The following is a 20,611-nucleotide window of genomic DNA, read 5'->3' on the forward strand; positions in this document are numbered from 1 at the left end:
TCTTGGATTCTCTCCTGTATTTTATTTTTAATCAGATTGGCCCTGGTCCTTTTTTTTTCTAGTTTTGGTGCCTTTCTCTTATCCATTTTCCTTTTCCAGGGACTTTTTTTCCATTTTCTGTTTCTTCTTTATCTTCCTGTTTGCTTCCTTTTCTCCCTGTATCTATTTCTTACATTGATCTTTACTTTCATCCCATTTCTCTGTTGCGCGTCACGGCCGAGCTGGTGCCATGGGCCACATCTCTCACCTCAGGGGTACTGCAGCTGGGCCTGGTCCATCCTCCCTGGTAGCTGTCGCCAGCTCCCGGTGTCTGCGGCGGTCCACGGCCTCTCCCGGTCCCTCTACCTCGCAGGGTTCCTTGCGGCAAGGCCCAGCGTCCTTGCAGGCATCAGCCCCACCCCTTAGCGCGTGCGCTGAACTCTCGGCCTCTTCAAGGCTCCAGCGTAGGAAGCCTCTCCGCGGCGCGCCTGGATGACGTCACCTGAGCTCTGTATATAAGGCAGGGCTCAGTCCCCTGTTCCCTGCCTTGGCAGTCGGGTCAACACTGTGGTGTACTAGTTTGCCTTTGTCTCATAGCCTTGTTCCAATCTTGTTCCAACCTTGTTCCAGTTCTATTCCAGCATCCTCCTGTTCCATTTCCAGCGTCTTCCTGTTCCAGCGTCTGTCTTCCGTGTGTTTCCAGGTAGTACCTATTGGACTGACTTTTCGGTACTGACCTCTGCCTTCTTCTGACTTCGTTGTTCGCCGCCTGGATCTTGACCTCTTCCTGTCTCCACGACTACTCTCGGACTGACCTTCTGGAACCCGACCTCTGTTTGCCTCCTCGACTACTCTCGGACTGACCTTCTGGAACCTGACCCTTGCTTTGACTGACCATCCGCGGACTGACCTCTGGTATTTGATCCTGGCTATCCTTGACCACGTCTCCTTGGTTCTGGCCCTGCTACTAGCTTTATCATCACAGACTCTCTTTTGGCCCTCCGTGGCTTCTAGGGCCTCCTGTCCAGACATCGACTGTGCTCCCTTACTCCTGGTGGGCACACCCTTGAAGTTTCTCTCTGGAAGAACCTTCGAGGCCCACCTAAGCCCAAGCGGCCCGGGTCCCTACGGGCTCCACTTGGGGGGACCTCGGGCTTCCAGTGGTGAAGCTCCAGCTAGCCTCCTTGTCCTCTTGTGCTCCGCCTCCTGGTTGCAGGTGCTCCCTGGGTCCGACCAGGGAGCTGTTCCACCCTGCACCAGGCCAAGGGTCCACCCCCGAGCACTACATTCTCTGCCTCTGTTCACTCATAGCTAGATTTCCTCCCTTCTTCTTTCCCTTCAGTTCTTGCTACTCCAGCTTTTCACCTCCCTAACTCTCCCTTCCATTCCCCCTTCAGCCATCCATCTCTCCCTCACCAATCTCCTATATTTAACTCCGCTGTACTTATCCCCCAACTACTTCCTCCTTTATGACTGCCATCCTCCACATCCCCAAACTGACTGACCATCTCCATTCAAGCTCTCCTATACCAGTCTCTTTACTTCTCTCTCCTTGCCATTTCTCCACATCTTTTGTTGTTTTGCACCCTTCCTCATCTCTCTCCATCTCACCTTTCTATATCTTACATCCGTTGTCCTTTCCAGTTATCATTCTCCCTATTTTTATCTCTTGCTTACCTGCTAGCTTTCTATTTCCTTATCTCACCCCTTCCTAGCCCTTCTTCCTTTTCTTGTTCATCTCCTCCCCATTCCCTCATTCTTACTCCTTTCCTCCTCTCTTTCATCCACCTTCTAGTCTCCCATTTCTATTCTCTGCACTTACTCCATCCCCAGCCCTCCTTTACTATTTTCTGTCTCTCATCCCCGTACCAGCTAAAGTTCCTTTTCTTGCCACTCACCCTCTCCCTTGGCTCTAGTTCCTTTCTTATGCCATATTGGGTCCTCTCTCCCTCTTCTTCCTCTCACCCTTAATCCTCTCTCCAGCTCCTTCCATGTCTTCCCTCTCTCTGCCCCCTTTCCTCCCAAAACTTGGTCTGCCCCACTCCTGATGCCCTGTGCACTCTCAGTCTTCCTTCCACCTAAATATGGTCCTCTTTTTATGTGTTCCATCAGTCCTAGTCCTCTCTCTCTCTCCCTTTTCCTTTCTCCCCATCCTTGGTCTCCTTTATACTGAGTCCTCTCTATCTCTAACTGCCCCCTACCTCTTTACCAGATGAACTCAGATTACAAAAGGACAATAAATATTTAAAAAACAAATAAATCTGAAAACATTACTATTCAGAAACGCGTATGAATTAATGACAGAGAATTGATCGCCTTGTTTGATGGGTCCTTTGCTAGGCTGTTTCTCTCTTTTTAAATTTTATTTTACCTTGTTTTACTTGTTTTTACTTTATTGATTTATTAGTTTTAATTCATAAATGTGTATGTAATGTACTTTTTGTTTATATTTTTACTGATCAGTTTTAATTGTTATTGTTTGCTTGTACTTTTTATCTGTGTATGATTAATTGTACACCATCTAGATTGACAGTATATAAAATAAATAAATAAATATACATTCCCTCCCCCCACCATCCTATGTAGGTTTCCCTGTCCTCTCCCACCCCAGGTACAGTCTTTACACTGCACAAGGCACTCCTATTAGAGTTTCATTCTTCCTCCTCATTATCCCGTATTATGTAGGCCTCCCGCTCTATTTCCCCGATAATCAGTACTTTTGATCTTCTTCTCTCCCCGCCTCTTTTATGGGCCCCTTTGTTTGACAGTGAGCCGGTCTCACGGTTCAAGCTGTGAAATCCCTTAATTTTGTGGCTCATACTGCAAGACTGGCCCAGTGCAACAGAAGAGGATGACATGCTATTAAGTGCTACTCCTCCTACCAGCTACGCGGAAGCATACATGACCCACTGGTCTTTTGGGAGGCTTAGCCTTCTCAAGCCTCATCTTATACTGGGTACCTGTGATCACTGCTGCTGCTTGGCCCACCAGATGTCCAGTCTAATGATCGATATTGTCAGAGCCCAAGGTTCCCCTCATCTTACGGTGCCCTGGATGACTACCCAGTTCACCCTACCCAAAGCTCAGCCCTGCCTTGTGCCATCTTTTTCTTATGCAGTTAATTTTCACCGGGTAACATGATAAAAATTTTGAGGATGATATTCAAAGGTACTTAGTTGGATAAGTAGCAATTTGTCTGGCTAATGGCAGCCTCTGAATATCTGGCTACATTCAGCAGTTGCCATTTAGCCAGATAAGTACTTATCCAGCTAAGTAGATAGCCATATATCACGTGGGTGGGCTGGGCAGATCAGGGAGGAGCTACTTATCTGGGTAACTTAGCTGGTTAAGTGCTAAACTTCAGACTTAACTGGGTACGTTAACTGGATAAGTTAGACCTGCTCAATAGCACGTCAAAACTTAGCCGGATATAACTTATCCGGCTAAGTGGTGATTTACATAAGAACATGCCATACTGGGTCAGACCAAGGGTCCATCAAGCCCAGCATCCTGTTTCCAACAGTGGCCAATCCAGGCCATAAGAACCTGGCAAGTACCCAAAAACTAAGTCCATTTCATGTTACTGTTGCTAGTTATAGCAATGGCTATTTTCTAAGTCAACTTAATTAATAGCAGGTAATGGACTTCTCCTCCAAGAACTTATCCAATCCTTTTTTAAACACAGCTACACTAACTGCACTAACCACATCCTCTGGCAACAAATTCCAGAGTTTAATTGTGCGTTGAGTAAAAAAGAACTTTCTCTGATTAGTTTTAAATGTGCCACATGCTAAGAAAGAGTAAATAAACGACCTCTCATGATTTTAAACACCTCTATCATATCTCCCCTCAGCCGTCTCTTCTCCAAGCTGAAAAGTCCTAATGGGGTATGCTGCTGAATATCCCATGTGAGTTAGCTGGATAAATATTATCCGGCTAACTTTCCTAAATGGATTGCTTTGAATATTGAATAAGGAGTTTGTCCAGCTAGCTTAAGGAGATAGCCAGAAAGATGTCTTTGAATATGAACCTCAAAACCTCTGACATAACATCGAAAAGCAGAAAGTAATTTCAATGTGATTACATACTATAATGAAGTTGCTTTGAAAAGACAGTATGCATGTGATTACAGCCTCGGTAACTGGCAGCTTTACTTTACAGGGTTCTTATTTGGTCTTATGGAGGATAATTGTAGTATATCTGTATAGGGCTAAAGTCTTTGGGAATTTTTTACCCTCAAATTTGTGTTCATCAGTCCTCTTTGAAAACTTGTGGGTTTGCGGGGTTCATGCATAGACATGCATACCCAGAATTGCTCCTTCTGCCAAGCAGGTGAAGCATTTGTGCATGTAGATGTATGCGAATACTTTCAAAAATTGAAAGCATGCTCCTAAACCTTTCCCCTCTTCAACTGCATTCTCCAAAACACCTAATTCAACTGCGGGCAAAAGCACATGCAAAATGGAGTTTTATGTGTACTTTTACATGCAGAACTGCTGGGTTGATTTTCAGAGCACAATTTTCCCGTCGATAGCAGGGCTGAATTAGCCATGCTGTCTGGGAGCGTCGACGCGACCAGGAGTAGGCAGAGCTTCCCTCAGATAGTGTCAGAGTTTTCAACTCTGTGCGCCTGCACGGTCGTCTTCCCGTGTGAATCCTTTTCTCTCCTCAGTCTCTTTTTTTCCGCGAGCTGATAGCACGCAGGGTTCCCTCTCTCTCTCCTCGTCAATTTTTTGCAAATCTTTTTTGCAATTTTTCGAACGAAATTTTTTTGGGCAGTATGGCGCCTAAACCATCTGGGTTTAATTACTGCCAATGTGGTAAAATTATGTCCATTACGGATGGACGTAATTATTGCTATATTTGTCAATGCCCGGAGCATGACCAGTCCTCTTGCAGGGACTGTGGTCTGATATCTCCCCGGGCCAGAAGGCAACGCGCTGACTGTATAGCACGTCTGAGAGCACCCTCCACACAATCTTCTCCGGGACCGAAGAAGACTAAAAAAAAAGCCAGAAAAAAGACCTGCGTCGTCGGAGTTGGGGGATGCAGCATTGGCAAGGTCAGCTAAACGCTCAGCGCCGTTGAAAGGGGTCAAGATTTTTCCTCCTAAATCCCTTCATAAAACTACCGGGAGTCAGGGCTCTATTCCTGCTACCCCCCTTGCGTCGCAGAAACGTTCGACGCAACCAGGCTCGAAGCGTCGAATCCATGAAGGTAGATGTTCGGAGCACAGCGCATCAAAGCATACTGCGCCTAAGCATCATGAAGTGTCGAAACATCATGGTGCATTGGCGCACCTCGGAGCATCGGCGCAGCTTGGAGCATCGGCGCACAATGATTCAACATGTTGCATCGAAGCAACACGGTGCATTGAAACAACACAGCGCATTGACAATACATCAATGCACATTGACGCACCATGAACGCATTAGCAAACATGGGACACCAATTGCACTTCAACCTCGAAAAAGTACACAAAACACAAAACATGTACTTCAAAAACCGTTTCTTTCCATTGCGCCACGGCCAGATTCTGATGTGGAAGTTGAACTCTCCTTTGATTCTGATTCATCTAGAGCTCCTTCCTTCAGTGGTGTATCACTTTCTAGCGGGGCATCTCCATTGGATCTGACTCCGCAGACCACCTGGGAACACACAGTGCTATCCACTGTGCCTCTTCTACCAGCTTTTCCACAAATGCCACTTCCTTTAAGGCCACAGACCCATCTCGCCTCTAAGGCAATGCTTCAGATATCTCAAGCATTAAATACCTTTTTTCAAGACTTACAATCTACTCATCCACGGCCGGTGACTCCATCTTCACCATCTGCTTCACCTGGGCCTTCACAACCTCTTCCACCAGTGTTGTCTCCAACCCCAGCAAGGTGTTGTGACCTTACCGCTGAACACAAGGCCAGATAGCCAACTTTCTGACACTTCCACGTCTTCTCCCAGTTCATCCACAAGCATGCCTTCAGACCCACCAGAGGGCCTTCCAGAGCCCTATTCCCCACCAGAAGACTTGACCTATGCGAAGTTTATAGAAAAGGTGGGGAACCTCTTAAATATAGAAACAGCAACAATTCCAGATCCCAGGTCAGAGGTTCTTGGCATTTTAAAGATCTTCAATACACCACAGAATCCACAGCTTTATCCCCATATGAAGTTTTAAACTCTGTTTTATACAAGATGTGGGAAAAGCCATACTCAACGAAGATTGATTTGAAGTATAGAATGCGAAATTCCACCTTATATGACTCGGTACAATTACCTTATAACTCTATTGTTGTAGAGTCCGCTCTTTCTAAGTCTAAGTGCTCTAAACTGCATGCTAACTCCCCTCCAGGGAAGGAGCATAAATCCATGGATGATTTTGGATACAAGGTCTATCATTCATCCATGCGATCTACAAGAATTCAGCACCATCAGTTCTATATGATCCAGTATTTGTTTGAAACTTTACAAATGTTATGGTCCCTTTTCATAGCCCATGACGACTCGTTACCTCAACTATTTACTGACATGGAGGAGGGGCTACAACATTTACTGAGATCAGTATACAAATCTTTGAATGTTCCTCACGTTCATCTGCAACAGCCATCGCAGCCCACAGAATGTCCTGGTTGAGAGCTAGTTCAATCAGAGAAGACGTGCACGATAAGTTGGCTGACATACCCTGTATGGGGACAACTTATTTGGTGAGAAATTTACAGAAACAGTTGAACACCTTAAAGAGCAAAAAAAACTGCGGTGTTAGCACTCACAACAGCCATGGATTCTCAATCATCCTATAGAAAATATTTCCCTACCTTCCGAAGAAGATTGTACCCTAGGCCTGTTTTCAGGCCCTACCAGTCTTATTGCCCACAGAATTACTCTCAGCAGCGATATCAAACCCCAACTCAACAGTCACGTGGACATCCTTGCCAACAGAGTCCACAAAAGCAATCAACTCCGGCACCTCAAAAACTGACACTGGCTTTTTGAGCTACCCCGAGCCACCCCCACCGTCTTTCATCGGAGGTCGCCTGCTAAACTTCTATACCAATTGGACAACCATTACCACAGATCGTTGGGTGTTGGATATTATAAAAGAAGGTTATCGCCTAAATTTCATTATCCCTCCAAGAATTACGTATGTTACTTCTCTCCGGGGAACATCATCCCAATCTGTATATCTTCGAGCAGAAATACACACTCTCTGCATCCAAAAATCCATTCACAAACTTCTTCCATCACAAAAGAACCAAGGGTTCTATTCCCATTATTTTCTCATTCCAAAGAAATCCGGAGGACTTTGTCCAATCCTAGATCTACGGAACCTCAACAAATACCTTCAAAAGGAAAAATTCAAGATGATCTCCCTAAAGAACATTCTACCTCTCCTACAACCCAATGACTTGCTATGTTCCATAGATCTCAAGGATGCATACTCCCATATACCCATGCACCCTTCATCCTGGCAATACCTTTGTTTCAAAGCTCTGAAGGAACTTTACCAATACAGAGTCCTACCCTTTGGCCTGTCTTCAGCCCCGAGGGTTTTCACCAAATGTTTAGTGGTGGTGGTGGCTCACCTCAGAAAATATCAATCCAAATTTTTCACTGTCTGGACGATTGGCTACTGGTAGCTTCAGATCTGGCTACCCTTCGAGCTCACACGAACCAGACCATAAATTGTCTTCAGTCATTGAGGTTCATGAGAAATTACAAGAAATCGAATCTACAACTGACCCAATCACTACAGTTTATTGGAACACTCCTCAACACTTTGGAGGTGAGAGCCTACCTTCCAGAGGACAGGACGTCCACTCTCACCTCCCTGGCTCAGAAGTTGCACAAGCAATGACAAACATCCGCACGTCGTGTCCTTCAACTCTTAGGACACATGACAGCAACTATCCATGTTGTTCCTTACACAAGACTACATATGAGATGTCTTCAATGGGGTCTAAAGAATCAATGGTCGCATTTCCGGCAACCTCTTTACTCCAATGTACTGATCACTAAGCAGATGAAGACTGACATTCAATGGTGGATGACTCCCGTCAACTTATCCGCAGGAGCACCCTTCCGCCTACCTCCTCATCAACTAACCCTCATGACAGATGCATCCCGGAAGGGTTGGGGAGCCCATCTTCTAGACTTAAAAACCCAAGGCTGCTGGTCTATTCGGGAAGGTACACTCCAAATTAACCTGAAACTTCGAGCAATTTGGAGAGCTTTACAAACCTTCTCTCCGCACCTCACGGGGAAAAGTCCGATGGTCTACACAGACAACCAGGTCGCGATGTTCTATATAAACAAGGAAGGAGGGTCAGATTCATAAGCACTTTGTCAGGAAGCACTTCACATCCTACATTGGGCAACCGCGAACGGAATTACGCTTCAAGCTACTTACCTGCCGGGCCTGGACAATGTCACACGGATCGCTTAAGCAGAGTATTCCATCCACACGAATGGACCCTAAATCGGGAAGTAGCCCTAAGAATATTTCAACAAGGGGGCTTCCCGACAATCGACCTCTTTGCCACGCAAACCAATTGACAGACGGAAACGTTTTGCTCAATCTAGCCCAGCAGCCTTCAATACGCTCCAGATGCATTCCTCATTCCTACCCCCTTCCTCCCATTCCGCTAATCTACAGAACAATCCAGAAATGCATTCAAGATGTAGCAGACTTGATCCTCATAGCCCCGGCGTGGCCAAGGCAACCTTCGTATGCATATCTCATGCGTCTTTCCATATGCCCTCCGATTCCACTAGAGGATCACCCGCTCCTGTTGACTCAGGAAGGTGGCACCCTCCTCCACCCGATGCACCACTCCCTCCATCTGACAGCATGGAGATTGAAAGGACTGTATTAACCCACTTAGGCCTTCCTTTGTATCTAGAAGATGTGTTAATTGCCTCTAGAAAACCGTCTACTAGACGTAATTATGCAGGAAAATGGCGCCAATATGCAGACTGGTGTGTACCTCGTCAACTAAATCCTTTCTCATTCACAGCAGCCCAACTGCTGGAATACCTTCATACACTTTACCTTTCCGGTTTAGCATATGCTTCAGTTCGAGTACACATCAGTGCTTTTGCAGCCTTTCATCACTGTCATTACGGTCTCCCAATCTCTAATCATTCCCTCATCTCCAGATTCATGCGGGGCATGCTACATTTAAAACCACCAATGACAAAACCTCCTGTTCCATGGGACCTCAGTGTTGTGCTAGAACAACTCATGGCTCCGCCCTTTGAACCTTTAGATTCCTGCCACATCAAATACCTCACCTGGAAAACAGTTTTTCTTGTCACCATTACATCGGCACGATGAGTTAGCGAACTGCAAGCTTTGGTTCGCTATTCTTCTTATTTAGAATTTTACCATGATAAAGTCACTATGCGATTCCACCCATCATTTCTACCAAAGGTGGTTACACCATTTCATCTCAATCAAACAATTACCTTACCCATTTTCAAACCAAAGTCTCATCTCAATGACCGGGACAAACTCCTGCACTCATTGGACTGTAAAAGAGCTTTGGCTTATTACAAGCGAAGGACCCACTCTTCATCCAGACCATCTCAGTTGTTCCTCTTTTTCAATCCGAACAACCCAGGTCAACCGGTTTCCAAACGAACTATAGCGAACTGGTTATGCTATTGCATAGAATTTTGTTACAACAAACGTTCGACCAAACTCATCAGCAAACCAAAAGCGCACCAGATACGTGCGACAGCAACCTCAATTGCTCATCGTAGACGAGTACCATTCTTAGATATTTGCAAAGCAGCAACTTGGTCTTCTCTTCATACCTTCAAATCACACTATTGCATTGACAAACAGGCTGCTACAGACGCTGCACTGGGGACTGCAGCCTTGTCAACCACTACCATTCCTTAGGACTGTCTGCTATTCCAAGGGTTGTGGTCCGAAAAACTTTAACTACAGCCTAAACGGACACATCCCGGGAGCTTGGGACTCCCAGACAGCATGGCTAATTCAGCCCTGCTATCCATGGGAAAAAGCAAGTTTGCTTACCATAAACAATGTTTCCATAGATAGCAGGATGAATTAGCCATGTGATCCCTCCCACCTCCCTAGACAGTCCCTGTTTTGTTTTACACCTTTTTTGCCATACACCTCGCTTGGTTACAAAGAGACTGAGGAGAGAAACGGATTTGCGCGGAAAGACAACCGCGCAGACGCACAGAGTTGAAAACTCTGACACTATCTGAGGGAAGCTCCGCCTACTCCAGGTCGCATCGACGCTCCCAGACAGCATGGCTAATTCAGCCCTGCTATCTACGGAAACACCGTTTACGGTAAGCAAACTTGCTTTTACATGCATAAAACATGGTTTTATGCTCACAAAGTGCTTTAAAAAATCAAGCCAATAGATAATGTTCAAAGCTGTTTCCTTAGGTAAAATAGTGATTTACCCACAGAAATGGGCATTTAAAAAATGTCCCTCTCTGTATGTGGCTAAAAGTACACCCGTAGGTCTACTACATGCACAATTTTACCCCTAGTAGGGGTACGCATTCCATGGGCTGGGGTTTGAAATCATGCACATACTTTTGCATTTTCAAAAGTTTGCTCATATTTTTTGTCGGAAAATGTACTTGCACAAATTAATGGGGGCAATTTTCAAAAGGATTTACATGCTTAAAAGTGAGTTTTACACGTGTAAATGCACTATTTGTGTGTAATTGGGCTTTTGAAAATGGCTACCATATATGCTATTGAATTGTCAATAGGTTTTACCTGCGATAAGTGCACTTTAAGCACATAAATGGGCTTTTGATTGCTACTATAGTATATTACATTTAGACACATAGGGCCAGATTTGAATACTTACACGTGGGCGTACATTTGTGTGCGCAACCTTGCGCGCACAAATCTACGCCCAATTTTATAATTTACATGGATTTATGCGCGTAGGGCTTTGAAAATCTGCCCCATAACTCCTTTAAGAATTACCTTCAGTAGGTGTAAATGTGTGTGGGTAATTTTCCTCAGGCAATTTCCAAAATTAAAGTATGTGCATATTTCCATTTGAAAATGAGTGTAAGTCCTCCTGCAAAACATCTCCATGGACTTTACAGATATGCGACCGGTCTGAAATTGCCCCCAAATGCAGTGAACATGTATGTATTGATGTTTCAGTTAGATCACATGGAATTTTAAAACTCCTGTGTTTTGGAGAAAGGTAACAAATTGCTATGCGCTTTATTTTCATTTCAGGGAGGAACAGTTATTGGTAGTGCTCGCTGCAAATCGTTCCGAACCCATGAAGGTCGTTTGCAGGCAGCTTACAACCTGATCCAGTGTGGCATCACCAATTTGTGTGTGATTGGTGGAGATGGTAGTTTAACTGGTGCCAATCTGTTCCGGGAGGAATGGAGTGGACTTTTGGATGAACTGGTGAAGAATGGTAAGTGTCTAACGTTTTAGTACTGTGTTAATCTCTGGGCTGCCAATACAAATCCTGCTGGAGTTCATAATAACTGCATGATTGTCATCTGATATCCTGAACTGCAGGATCAGCAGAGAACAATACCGTGTTTCCCCGAAAATAAGACATCCCCCAAAAATAAGACCTAGTAGGGATTTAGCCGAATTCTTAAATATAAGACCTCCCCCGAAAGTAAGACATCCCTTGTAAACAGGGGCGGATTGACCTATCGGGGGATCAGGCTTCCCCCGGTGGGCCGGTCAATCCTGTGACGTCATTTTTTATTTATTTATTTATTTTTTTAAAATAAAGTTTCCAAAGTATTAGGAGCAGATGCGAGCAGTGGTATCCGGAGGGGAGCCGATGCGCCCAGGCGCAAGGAGGCTCATGCGGCCGCTGAGCCTCCTTGCCCGAAGAAAAAGATCGCGTTCAAACGCGCTGATGCTCTTTCTCCTTCCTGCCTGTGCGGCCCCGGAAGTAAACGTTGCCAGAGCCGCATGGGCAGGAAGGAGAAAGAGCATCAGCGCGTGAAGAAGAGGAGCCACCGCGGGCTGCTGCGAATCCCAAGTCGCAGCGGCCCAAGAAGAGGAAGAGGCCCGGTAGCGAGGAAGAGGCCCGAGAAGTTCAGGGCCGCTGCAGAGCCCATCCTGCAGCGACCCGCGAAGAGGAGGCCTGCAGTGGTATCCGGAGGGGAGCCGATGCGCCCGGGCGCAAGGAGGCTCATGCGGCCGCTGAGCCTCCTTGCCCGAAGAAAAAGATTGCGTGCAAACGCACTGATGCTCTTCCTCCTTTCTGCCTGTGCGGCCCGGAAGTAAACGTTGCCGGAGCCGCATGGGCAGGAAGCAGAAAGAGCATCAGCGCGTGAAGAAGAGGAGCCGCCGCGGGCTGCTGCGAATCCCAAGTCGCAGCGGCCCAAGAAGAGGAAGAGGCCCGAGAAGTTCAGGGCCGCTGCAGAACCGATCCTGCGGCGACCCGCGAAGAGGAGGCCCAGAGGTGAGAGAGAGGCTGAGGGTCTATAGAGGGTGCGTGCGTGTATGAGATGAGTTGAGAGATTGTGTGTGAGAGTGAGGATCTGAATGTTTGCAGAGGCAGCATGTGAGAGCCTCTGTGTGTGTGTGTGAGAGAGACAGCGTGTGACGGTGAGAGCCTATGCTTGAGCAAGACAGCATGTGGGAGTGAGAGAGAGCCTGTGTGTGTGAGCGTCAGACAGCATGAGCCAGTGAGAGACTGTGTGTGTGTGAGAGAAATGCATGTGAGAATGAGAACCTGACTGTGTTTGAGGGAAGAAGACGGAGAGAAAAGAAATACGGAAGAAAAAAGGACAATATAAAGGAATTGGCAAAAAAATAAGAAAGGGAAGGTGGAAAAAAAAAAAAGCCTGTGACCAACCGATTAGAAAACTAACATCAGCCAGCAAAGGTAAAAAAAAAAATAAAAATTACTTTTTAGTGATTGGCACATGTGATCTTTGGGAATGTGCAAGAATAGCACTTTCTCTATGCAGATCTCACAATGTACGAGATCAGCATGGAGGAAGTGGAAGCCCACGGGGCCTGCACAGAGGAGGCAGCAGAATGGGCTTCAGTGTCAGTAGCAGCAATCGGCGCCTCCCCAATAGCCATGTGGCAGCAGTGACAGTGGCAGCAAGATTACAGACATCTGGGGATGGTGGCAGTACCAGTCGGGGGACCCCTTCCAAGCAGTGTGCAGAGGTTCAAAAGCAGCAGAGTCAGCCCAAGCTGACTACCATGAATGCTGCACACTCTTACCTCTCTCTGACAGCACACTGGTGAGGCATGGCTGACGCAGGGGCAGCCAGCAGCTCAACGGTATTAGACATCCCCTGAAAATAAGGCCTAGTGCATCTTTGGTACCAAAAATTAATATAAGACACTGTCTTATTTTCGGGGAAACAGGGTAATAACATAGTCTGCACTACAAAGACATATCCCAGATGTCAGTTTATAGCTTGTAGGTTATCACTCCTTTTCCAGTCGGCTTTTGTTTTTGTCTTCCATTGTACTCTTCCTTCAGGCATACAAGATCTTATATTTTAATCCAACGATCAATGCTTCCCCACCATGAGGTAGATCTTAAATAAGTACGCGTGGGAACTTTCCTTCCGCGTCCCCCCACCTTCCCCTCCCTTCCCCTATCTAACCCACCCCCGAGCCCTACCTAAATCCCCCCCTACCTTTGTTGTGCAAGTTACGCCTGCTTGAAGCAGGCGTAACTTGCACGAGCTGCCTCGGCATCCCCCGGCACAAGCCGCAGTGCCGGGGGACTCGGGACCGCCCTCCCGGCCTGCCCCCGAAACGTCGCCATGCCCCCGGACCCGCCCCGGACCGCTCCCTGACCCCGGACATGCCCCAGATACACCCCCGGCCTGCTGACACGCCCCCGGACACGCCCCCTCCCGCCCCTTTTACGAAGCCCCGGGACTTACGTGCGTCCTGGGGCTTTGCGCGCGCCAGCGGCCTATGCAAAATAGGTGCACCGGCGCGCGAGTGCCCTGCGCGCGTAAATCCGTCAGGATTTACGCGCGCAGGTCTTTTAAAATCTACCCCCATGTCTTGTATCCAAAGATCACATTACCAGTGAAACCCTTCTGGCATTACATTCCGTAGAGTAAAGGCCCATGCTCAGGGCACAGTAGGGGAAACCTGCGGTACATCTGCCATGATATAGTTGTTCTTTCCAGTGCTCATCTCTTTATAAACTCTAAATTCACTACAAAACACAAATGTCATATTCTAGAGAAAGGATAGTGGCAGTCCCTGCACTCTTTTAATCATAAAAGAAAAGTAATTGGACATGTTATTTTGCCAGATTTATACTAAAAATAGAGAAAACAAAAGTTGGTGGTGATGTTGACGTTCTTTTGATAGTATTTTTTCCATGATATCTTAATTAAATATTTTCAGTAAGTACTGATTTATCCTTTGAATACAAGAGAATAATTATAATCAACACAGATAAAGCTACCTTTGCAATCCAAAAATGTATCTTTCTTCAAGAAAAACATTTGTAGGGTGCAATTTTCAAAGGTACTGATGCACATAAAACCCAGTTATGTACATAAAAGCCAGATATATCTCTGGCTGGTAGGCCTAGAACACTATTATCTGCATACTAAATAGATGTTTCGTAGGCGGTATTGGGATTTATGCGCGTACTTTTAATTTTTGAAAGTAAGCTTATAAATCCACATGCACAAAGGTACAGCTGTTTGTCAGTGCTGCAGGGGGGAGGAGGATGGTTCCTGCGCACATAGCTGATTTTAGTGCATAAATCTGCTGAGAAAAATCTGGTGAAGGTCTCTGGGGAAAAAGTACTCGCAGACTTTAGCCTGTGCAGGCTGTTGAAAAGTTACTTTCTTAAAGTCCAGTCCAGTACAATAAGTGCCAAGAAGAGTAACTGACTTCTTGGACACCAACTGTAGAAAAGGAGCTAAATATTTCTCAGAATTAAAACTTGTATCCTACACACTAGGCCTGTTTGAGACCTCTGTTTCTCTCTTCAACTCTGTGGTTACTATTTTACCAACATAATCTGGAAGATTACGATTTTCAAATTGTTCATACTGGGACTTTTCACATGGGAATTTTGCACCAATTCTCAAAGCAAAAGCAGTGAACTTTTTTCCTTTAAAACTTGCCACATGTACAAAGTACGCACTATCACCGGAACTCGTTTTCTTAGGGGTAAATTTTTTTCCTGGAAAAGTGCATGAAAGATTTGAAAATGCAATCGACATGCATTTTTTCTCCCTGGTTTAACCATCTCCCCCCTGTATGGAATATATGGCCGATGCAGCCAAAAGCACATACGTAGTGGAAAAATGCATGGAATTTTAGCCACATTTATGGAGGGCAGTTTTCAGACACTTGATTAATGTGGATAAAATGCTCTCTACGTGCATAAATTACTTTGAAAATTGTCCTTCTTATACTTGCAAAATATGTGGCAGTGATTCTTTTGCAGTCTGTAAAGATTCTATTACTTTTTTTTAAAACAAATCTAGACTGACTTGGCATTTTAGGGAAGTTAATTACTGTTAATTTAATTTTAGAAACATTTTTCATAGTCTCAATTTGCATTGTAGTACCAGATTATCTTTAACCAAAGCATCAATTGCTTCTTGATGGCTCTTAATTGTTTCCTCTGAGGTCTCAGTTTTAATTAAGACTTGGTTTTTTTTTTTTTGTGTGTGTCATTGATTTGTACTTGGTTTTCAAGCTAGATAGCAGTTGGCTGAAAATACATACTAGCTATGTCAGATTCTTCCAGACAAATTCTTGTCCAAAGCATTTTCATAGTTATATTTTGTTGGAAATATCAGAACTAACAGGGCTACCTTCCAACCAGAAAATAAAGACACTGCAGACCCTGCCGATTCGACAAGAGAGCTGTAGCCCATGGCACTGACACAGGCCAATTTCTTAGTACAATTGGCATGATTTAACAAAGCTGATAATGTGGTGCTTGCAAATATTTCCACCTTGATTCTGGCAGTTGCAGGCCTACTCTGGCATGGCTTGCCTTCAGCGGTTAATGACTGAACACCAGTTTTCTCTTGAGCTGACAATCTCAGTTGCTATTATTCTTGCCTTCCTATAGATTCTCCTTTGTGGGCTTTCTAAAGTAAACAGCAATAATAAGTAAATATGTAGGTAGACTTACAATCACTACCTGATGCTAAACTCTGCGTAATTAATATTTTTTTTAGAGGGGAAGTCTTGAAATCAAAACTCAAGGCAGCAGGTTAACCAGCTAAACCATATATTTTGCACTTGCACTGTAAGATGCTTCACTTTGAAAAGGTCTTCCAGCTCTGGCTGCCAGAATAACCTGCAAGCAGAAGCAGAAGTTAGTTTCCTAGAGTGACCCCTAGTTCTAGTACTATTTGAAAGTATAAATAACCATTTCTTAAGAATATAAGAAATGCCATGCTGGTCATACCAATGGTCAGACAAGTCAATGGCCAATCCGAGTCACTTGGAAATAAATAACTGCTCCCTATTTACTTGCTCCACACCCCATGTAATTTTCTAAACCTCTATTGTATCATGTCTGTTGTCTCTTTTCCAAGCTGAAGAATCCTAACTTAGACCTAGATTCATCATTTTGCAAAAATAGCACCTGCAATAAAAAAGGGGTGTGGTTAGGATAATTGTTCTGGTACTGCATTGGTATTTTACTGCAAAGTGTGTTAAATTTATCACATCTGTGCTGAGTTACTGACCAGATAATTTCTATTGCAATTTGGCATTTTGGGCATTTTCTAGTATCAGAACTGTTTGACAGGCTTCAAGGAGCCAAGATATTTTCAAAGTTAAATCTCAAGGGGGCTTACAACCTGGTGCGGATCCGCTCAGGAGATGAGTGGAGAACTGCTTTTAACACCCGCTTCGGACACTTTGAGTATCTCGTCATGCCTTTCGGCTTAAGCAATGCACCAGCAGTATTTCAAAATATGATGAATGACATCCTGTGTGACCTTTTGTATCAGTGTGTGGTGGTGTACCTTGATGACATTCTGATCTTCTCCCAAGATCTGCAAACACACCAGGAGGACGTTAAGAAGGTACTGAAAAGATTACATGAGAATCGCCTGTAAGCGAAACTTGAGAAGTGTGAGTTTCATAAAGAATCTGTACCATTCCTGGGGTACATCGTCTCCAAGAATGGTTTCCAAATGAACCCTCAAAAACTAGAGAGCATTCAGAAATGGCCTCGACCCACAGGCTTGAAGGCATTATGCCGCTTTCTGGGCTTCACAAACTACTACCGCTCTCATTAAGAACTACTCCTCCTTGACAGTTCCACTCACGGCTGTGACCAAGAAAGGGGCTAACCCTGCCAACTGGTCTCTCGAGGCAGTGGTGGCATTTCAAACCCTTAAGGAAGCTTTTCCAAAAAAAACCTTGCCTTTGCCATCCAGATCCGCATTGCTCATTCATTGTCGAGGTCGACGCTTCTGACGTCGGCGTGGGGGCAGTTCTAAGCCAGTACAGTGACTCCAATGTGCTTCAACCTTGTTCTTTCTTCTCAAGGCGATTCTCGCCTGCCTAAAGAAACTATGGGATTGGAGACAAAGAACTACTTGCTACAAAACTGGCCTTCAAGGAATGGCGCCCCTGGCTGGAGGGCGCTCAACATCAGATTCTAGTGTTCACCGATCCCAAGAACTTGGAGTACCTTCGACATGCTCAACGGCTCAATCACAGACAAGCGAGATAGTCACTGTTTTTCAACAGGTTCGATTTCTTACTCAAATATCGCCCAGGAGACAAAAATATTCCAGCAGACGCTATGTCACGGTCCTTCTCCCCTGAGGACATGCCAGACGAGCCTCGATGCATCATTAATCCTGATAAAGTGGTGCTCGCAACCACTCATGCTATACCCCCTGGGAAGACGGTCGTGGCCAGGAGCCTGAGAAAGAAGCTATTGCGATGGGCCCACGACTCTCGCTTGGCCGGTCACCCTGGACAGAGCCATACACTTGCCATGCTAAAACAATTTTATTGGTGGCCAGCAATGAAAGAAGATGTGCAAGCCTATGTAACCTCTTGCGCAACCTGCACGAGACAGAAACCTCCTGTCGGACGTCCCTGGGGCCTCCTACAACCTCTACCGTTTCCTCCTGAGGCCTCCTAGGGTGCGCGCGCGCACGCCACCCACACTTTTTTGAAAAGTCATGGCGGGAACCTCGGGGGTGGCCCCACTGCATGACGTCACTATCTCCGGGTACTTAGTCTCCGCTCCACCAGTCTCCGAGTTAGCAAGGACTTCCGTTCTGCTATTCCGACCGCTTCTAAGCTGCCCGCTTGGAAGCTCAATCCTGCTACCCCTCCCGGGGTATTCGCTGCCGCCTGGAAGTCTTGGGTACCCGCTCTTCGGGGGCCCTTCCGCTTCCGTCTACCCTTCGGGGTTGTTGCACTCTGACTACAAGAGACACCCTTTCCTCGGGGGTTCTCATTTGTTCTCTCTCTCCAGGTACCCTGCTAAGGAAATCTAGGCACTCACTCTTCGAGGGTCACTCCGCTCCTACCACCTTGGATATCGTGCATCTCGGGCCTCTGGCCTACAACTGCACTACACAGTGGAAGTCTGCATTACCTTCAGCCACCATCCCAGTGAGTACCTCAGCTCTTCAGATTCTATTGTTTCACCCAGCAGATTCTCGGCGTACTCCGCTTGTCACCACTACCGGATCTGTCTCCCACCATCTCTACCAACTGACCGGGTTCTCAGGTTACCCCGCTCCGTGGACTACTACCGGACCCACATCTTCAACAAGGGTGAGAGCCACCTACATCCTGAGACTGGTACCATTCTCTGGGGTATCCTGCTTCTACATCTGTCCTCTCCACGGACAGCACCAGTGGCTGTACAATAAAAAGTATTTCTACTGTGTCCGCTTACTCAGGAGTGTAGCTTATCGTGTGGTTCCCCACGAGGCCCCTCCCCGTGGGAGGAGTTGTCACCACACCACCAAGAGTCCACAAACATGTCTCAAACACAACAGTTAGGGCTGTTCAGCTTGGAGAAGAGATGGCTGAGGGGGATATGATAGAGGTCTTTAAGATCATGAGAGGTCTTGAACAAGTAGATGTGAATCAGTTATTTACACTTTCGGATAATAGAAGGACTAGGGGGCACGCCATGAAGTTAGCAAGTAGCACATTTAAGACTAATTGGAGAAGATTCTTTTTCACTCAACGCACAATTAAGCTCTGGAATTTGTTGCCAGAGGATGTGGTTAGTGCAGTTAGTGTTTGGATAAGATCTTGGAGGAGAAGTCCATTAATTGCTATTAATCAAGTTGACTTAGGGAATGGCCTCTGCTATTACTGGCTTCAGTAGCATGGGATCTTTTTAGTATTTGGGTACTTGCTGGGTTCTTGTAGCCTGGTTTGGTCTGTTGGAAACAGGATGCTGGGCTTGATGGACCCTTAGTCTGACCCAGCATGGCAATTTCTTATGTTCTTAAGTGTGGGGCATTCTGGGGTGGATCTTCTTAACCGGCTATCTTAGCCAAATTAGTGCCAATATTCAGTTGGATAAGTTAGACTTGCTATTGAGCAGGTTGAATGTTAGCCAGATAAACATATCTAGCTAACTGTTAGATAGCTGGCTATATTCACCAGCTAACTTGCTCAGCTGAATAGCAGCTGAATATGTTCCTCAAGATGTAGGCGCAGCATGAATCAATATAGAAGCATCATGAGCAAGGTTGTGGATATGACGTTGTGTATCCAGGTAACTTCTGGATTTGACTGTATCCAGATCCCACATCAGATCTTAGTGGTTGAATCTGCTCTCAAAAGCTCCAAGAAGCCAAAGATGCATACATCTGTTCCATTAGAACATGGGCCTATGACTCTGGATCTTCTTGGGGAGTGATCTTTTAAGAATGCTATGCTCTGTCCTAGCATAAAGATGAATTTTTAAAAGTTGTATGTGTAAAAATTTGCATTAACAATTAGTAACAAATGTTAGAAACCTTAGGGGTAGATTTTAAAACCCCTGCACGCGTAAATCCTCTCGGATTTACGCGCGCAGGGCACTCGCGTGCCGGTGCGCCTAGTTTGCATAGGCTGCCAGCGCGCGCAAAGCCCCGGGACACGCGTAAGTCCCGGGGCTTCGTAAAAGGGGCGGGAGGGGGCATGCCCGAGGGGCGTGCCCGGGGGCAGGGGACGGTCCGGGGTGGGTCTGGGGGCATGGTGACGGTTCGGGGGCGGGCCGGGAGGGCGGTACCGAGTCCCCCGGCACTGCGGCCTGTGCCGGGGGATGCCGGGGCGGCACGCGCAAGTTACGCCTGCTTCAAGCAGGCGTAACTTGCCCAACAAAGGTGGGGGGGGGGATTTAGGTAGGGCTGGGGGGTGGGGTAGCTAGGGGAAGGGAGGGGAAGGTGGGGGGATGCGGAAGGAACGTTCCCTCCGAGGCTGCTCTGATTTCGGAGTGGTCTTGGAGGGAACGGAGGTAGGCTGCGCGGCTCGGCGCGCGCAAGCTGCCGATTTTGCACAGCCTTGCGCGCGCCGACCCCGGATTTTATAAGATATGTGCGTATCTTATAAAATCTGGTGTACTTTTGTTCGCGCGCGCATATGTTTTGAAGATCTACCTCTTAATGTATATGTGTGTGTAAAAGCAGGGGCGGGGCATTA

The 20,611-nt window shown here is 46.2% G+C and overlaps 1 protein-coding gene across 9 annotated transcripts in view; it reads left to right on the forward strand.

The window, feature by feature from the left end:
* Positions 1–20,611, forward strand: part of PFKP (phosphofructokinase, platelet) — a 295,600-nt gene that overhangs the window by 93,325 nt on the left and 181,664 nt on the right. For all 9 annotated transcript variants that reach the window (XR_003854471.1, XR_003854472.1, XM_029588549.1 and 6 more), the window contains exon 4: positions 11,225–11,414. Coding sequence is in view for 7 of the 9 variants with exons in the window: in XM_029588549.1 (XP_029444409.1) it covers positions 11,225–11,414 (190 nt within the window). In the remaining 2 variants the exon portion in view is untranslated. The remainder of the gene's footprint in view (positions 1–11,224; positions 11,415–20,611) is intronic.

The sequence above is a fragment of the Rhinatrema bivittatum genome, chromosome 2, assembly GCF_901001135.1.
Source record: "Rhinatrema bivittatum chromosome 2, aRhiBiv1.1, whole genome shotgun sequence".
NCBI classification, from domain to species: Eukaryota; Metazoa; Chordata; class Amphibia; order Gymnophiona; family Rhinatrematidae; genus Rhinatrema; species Rhinatrema bivittatum.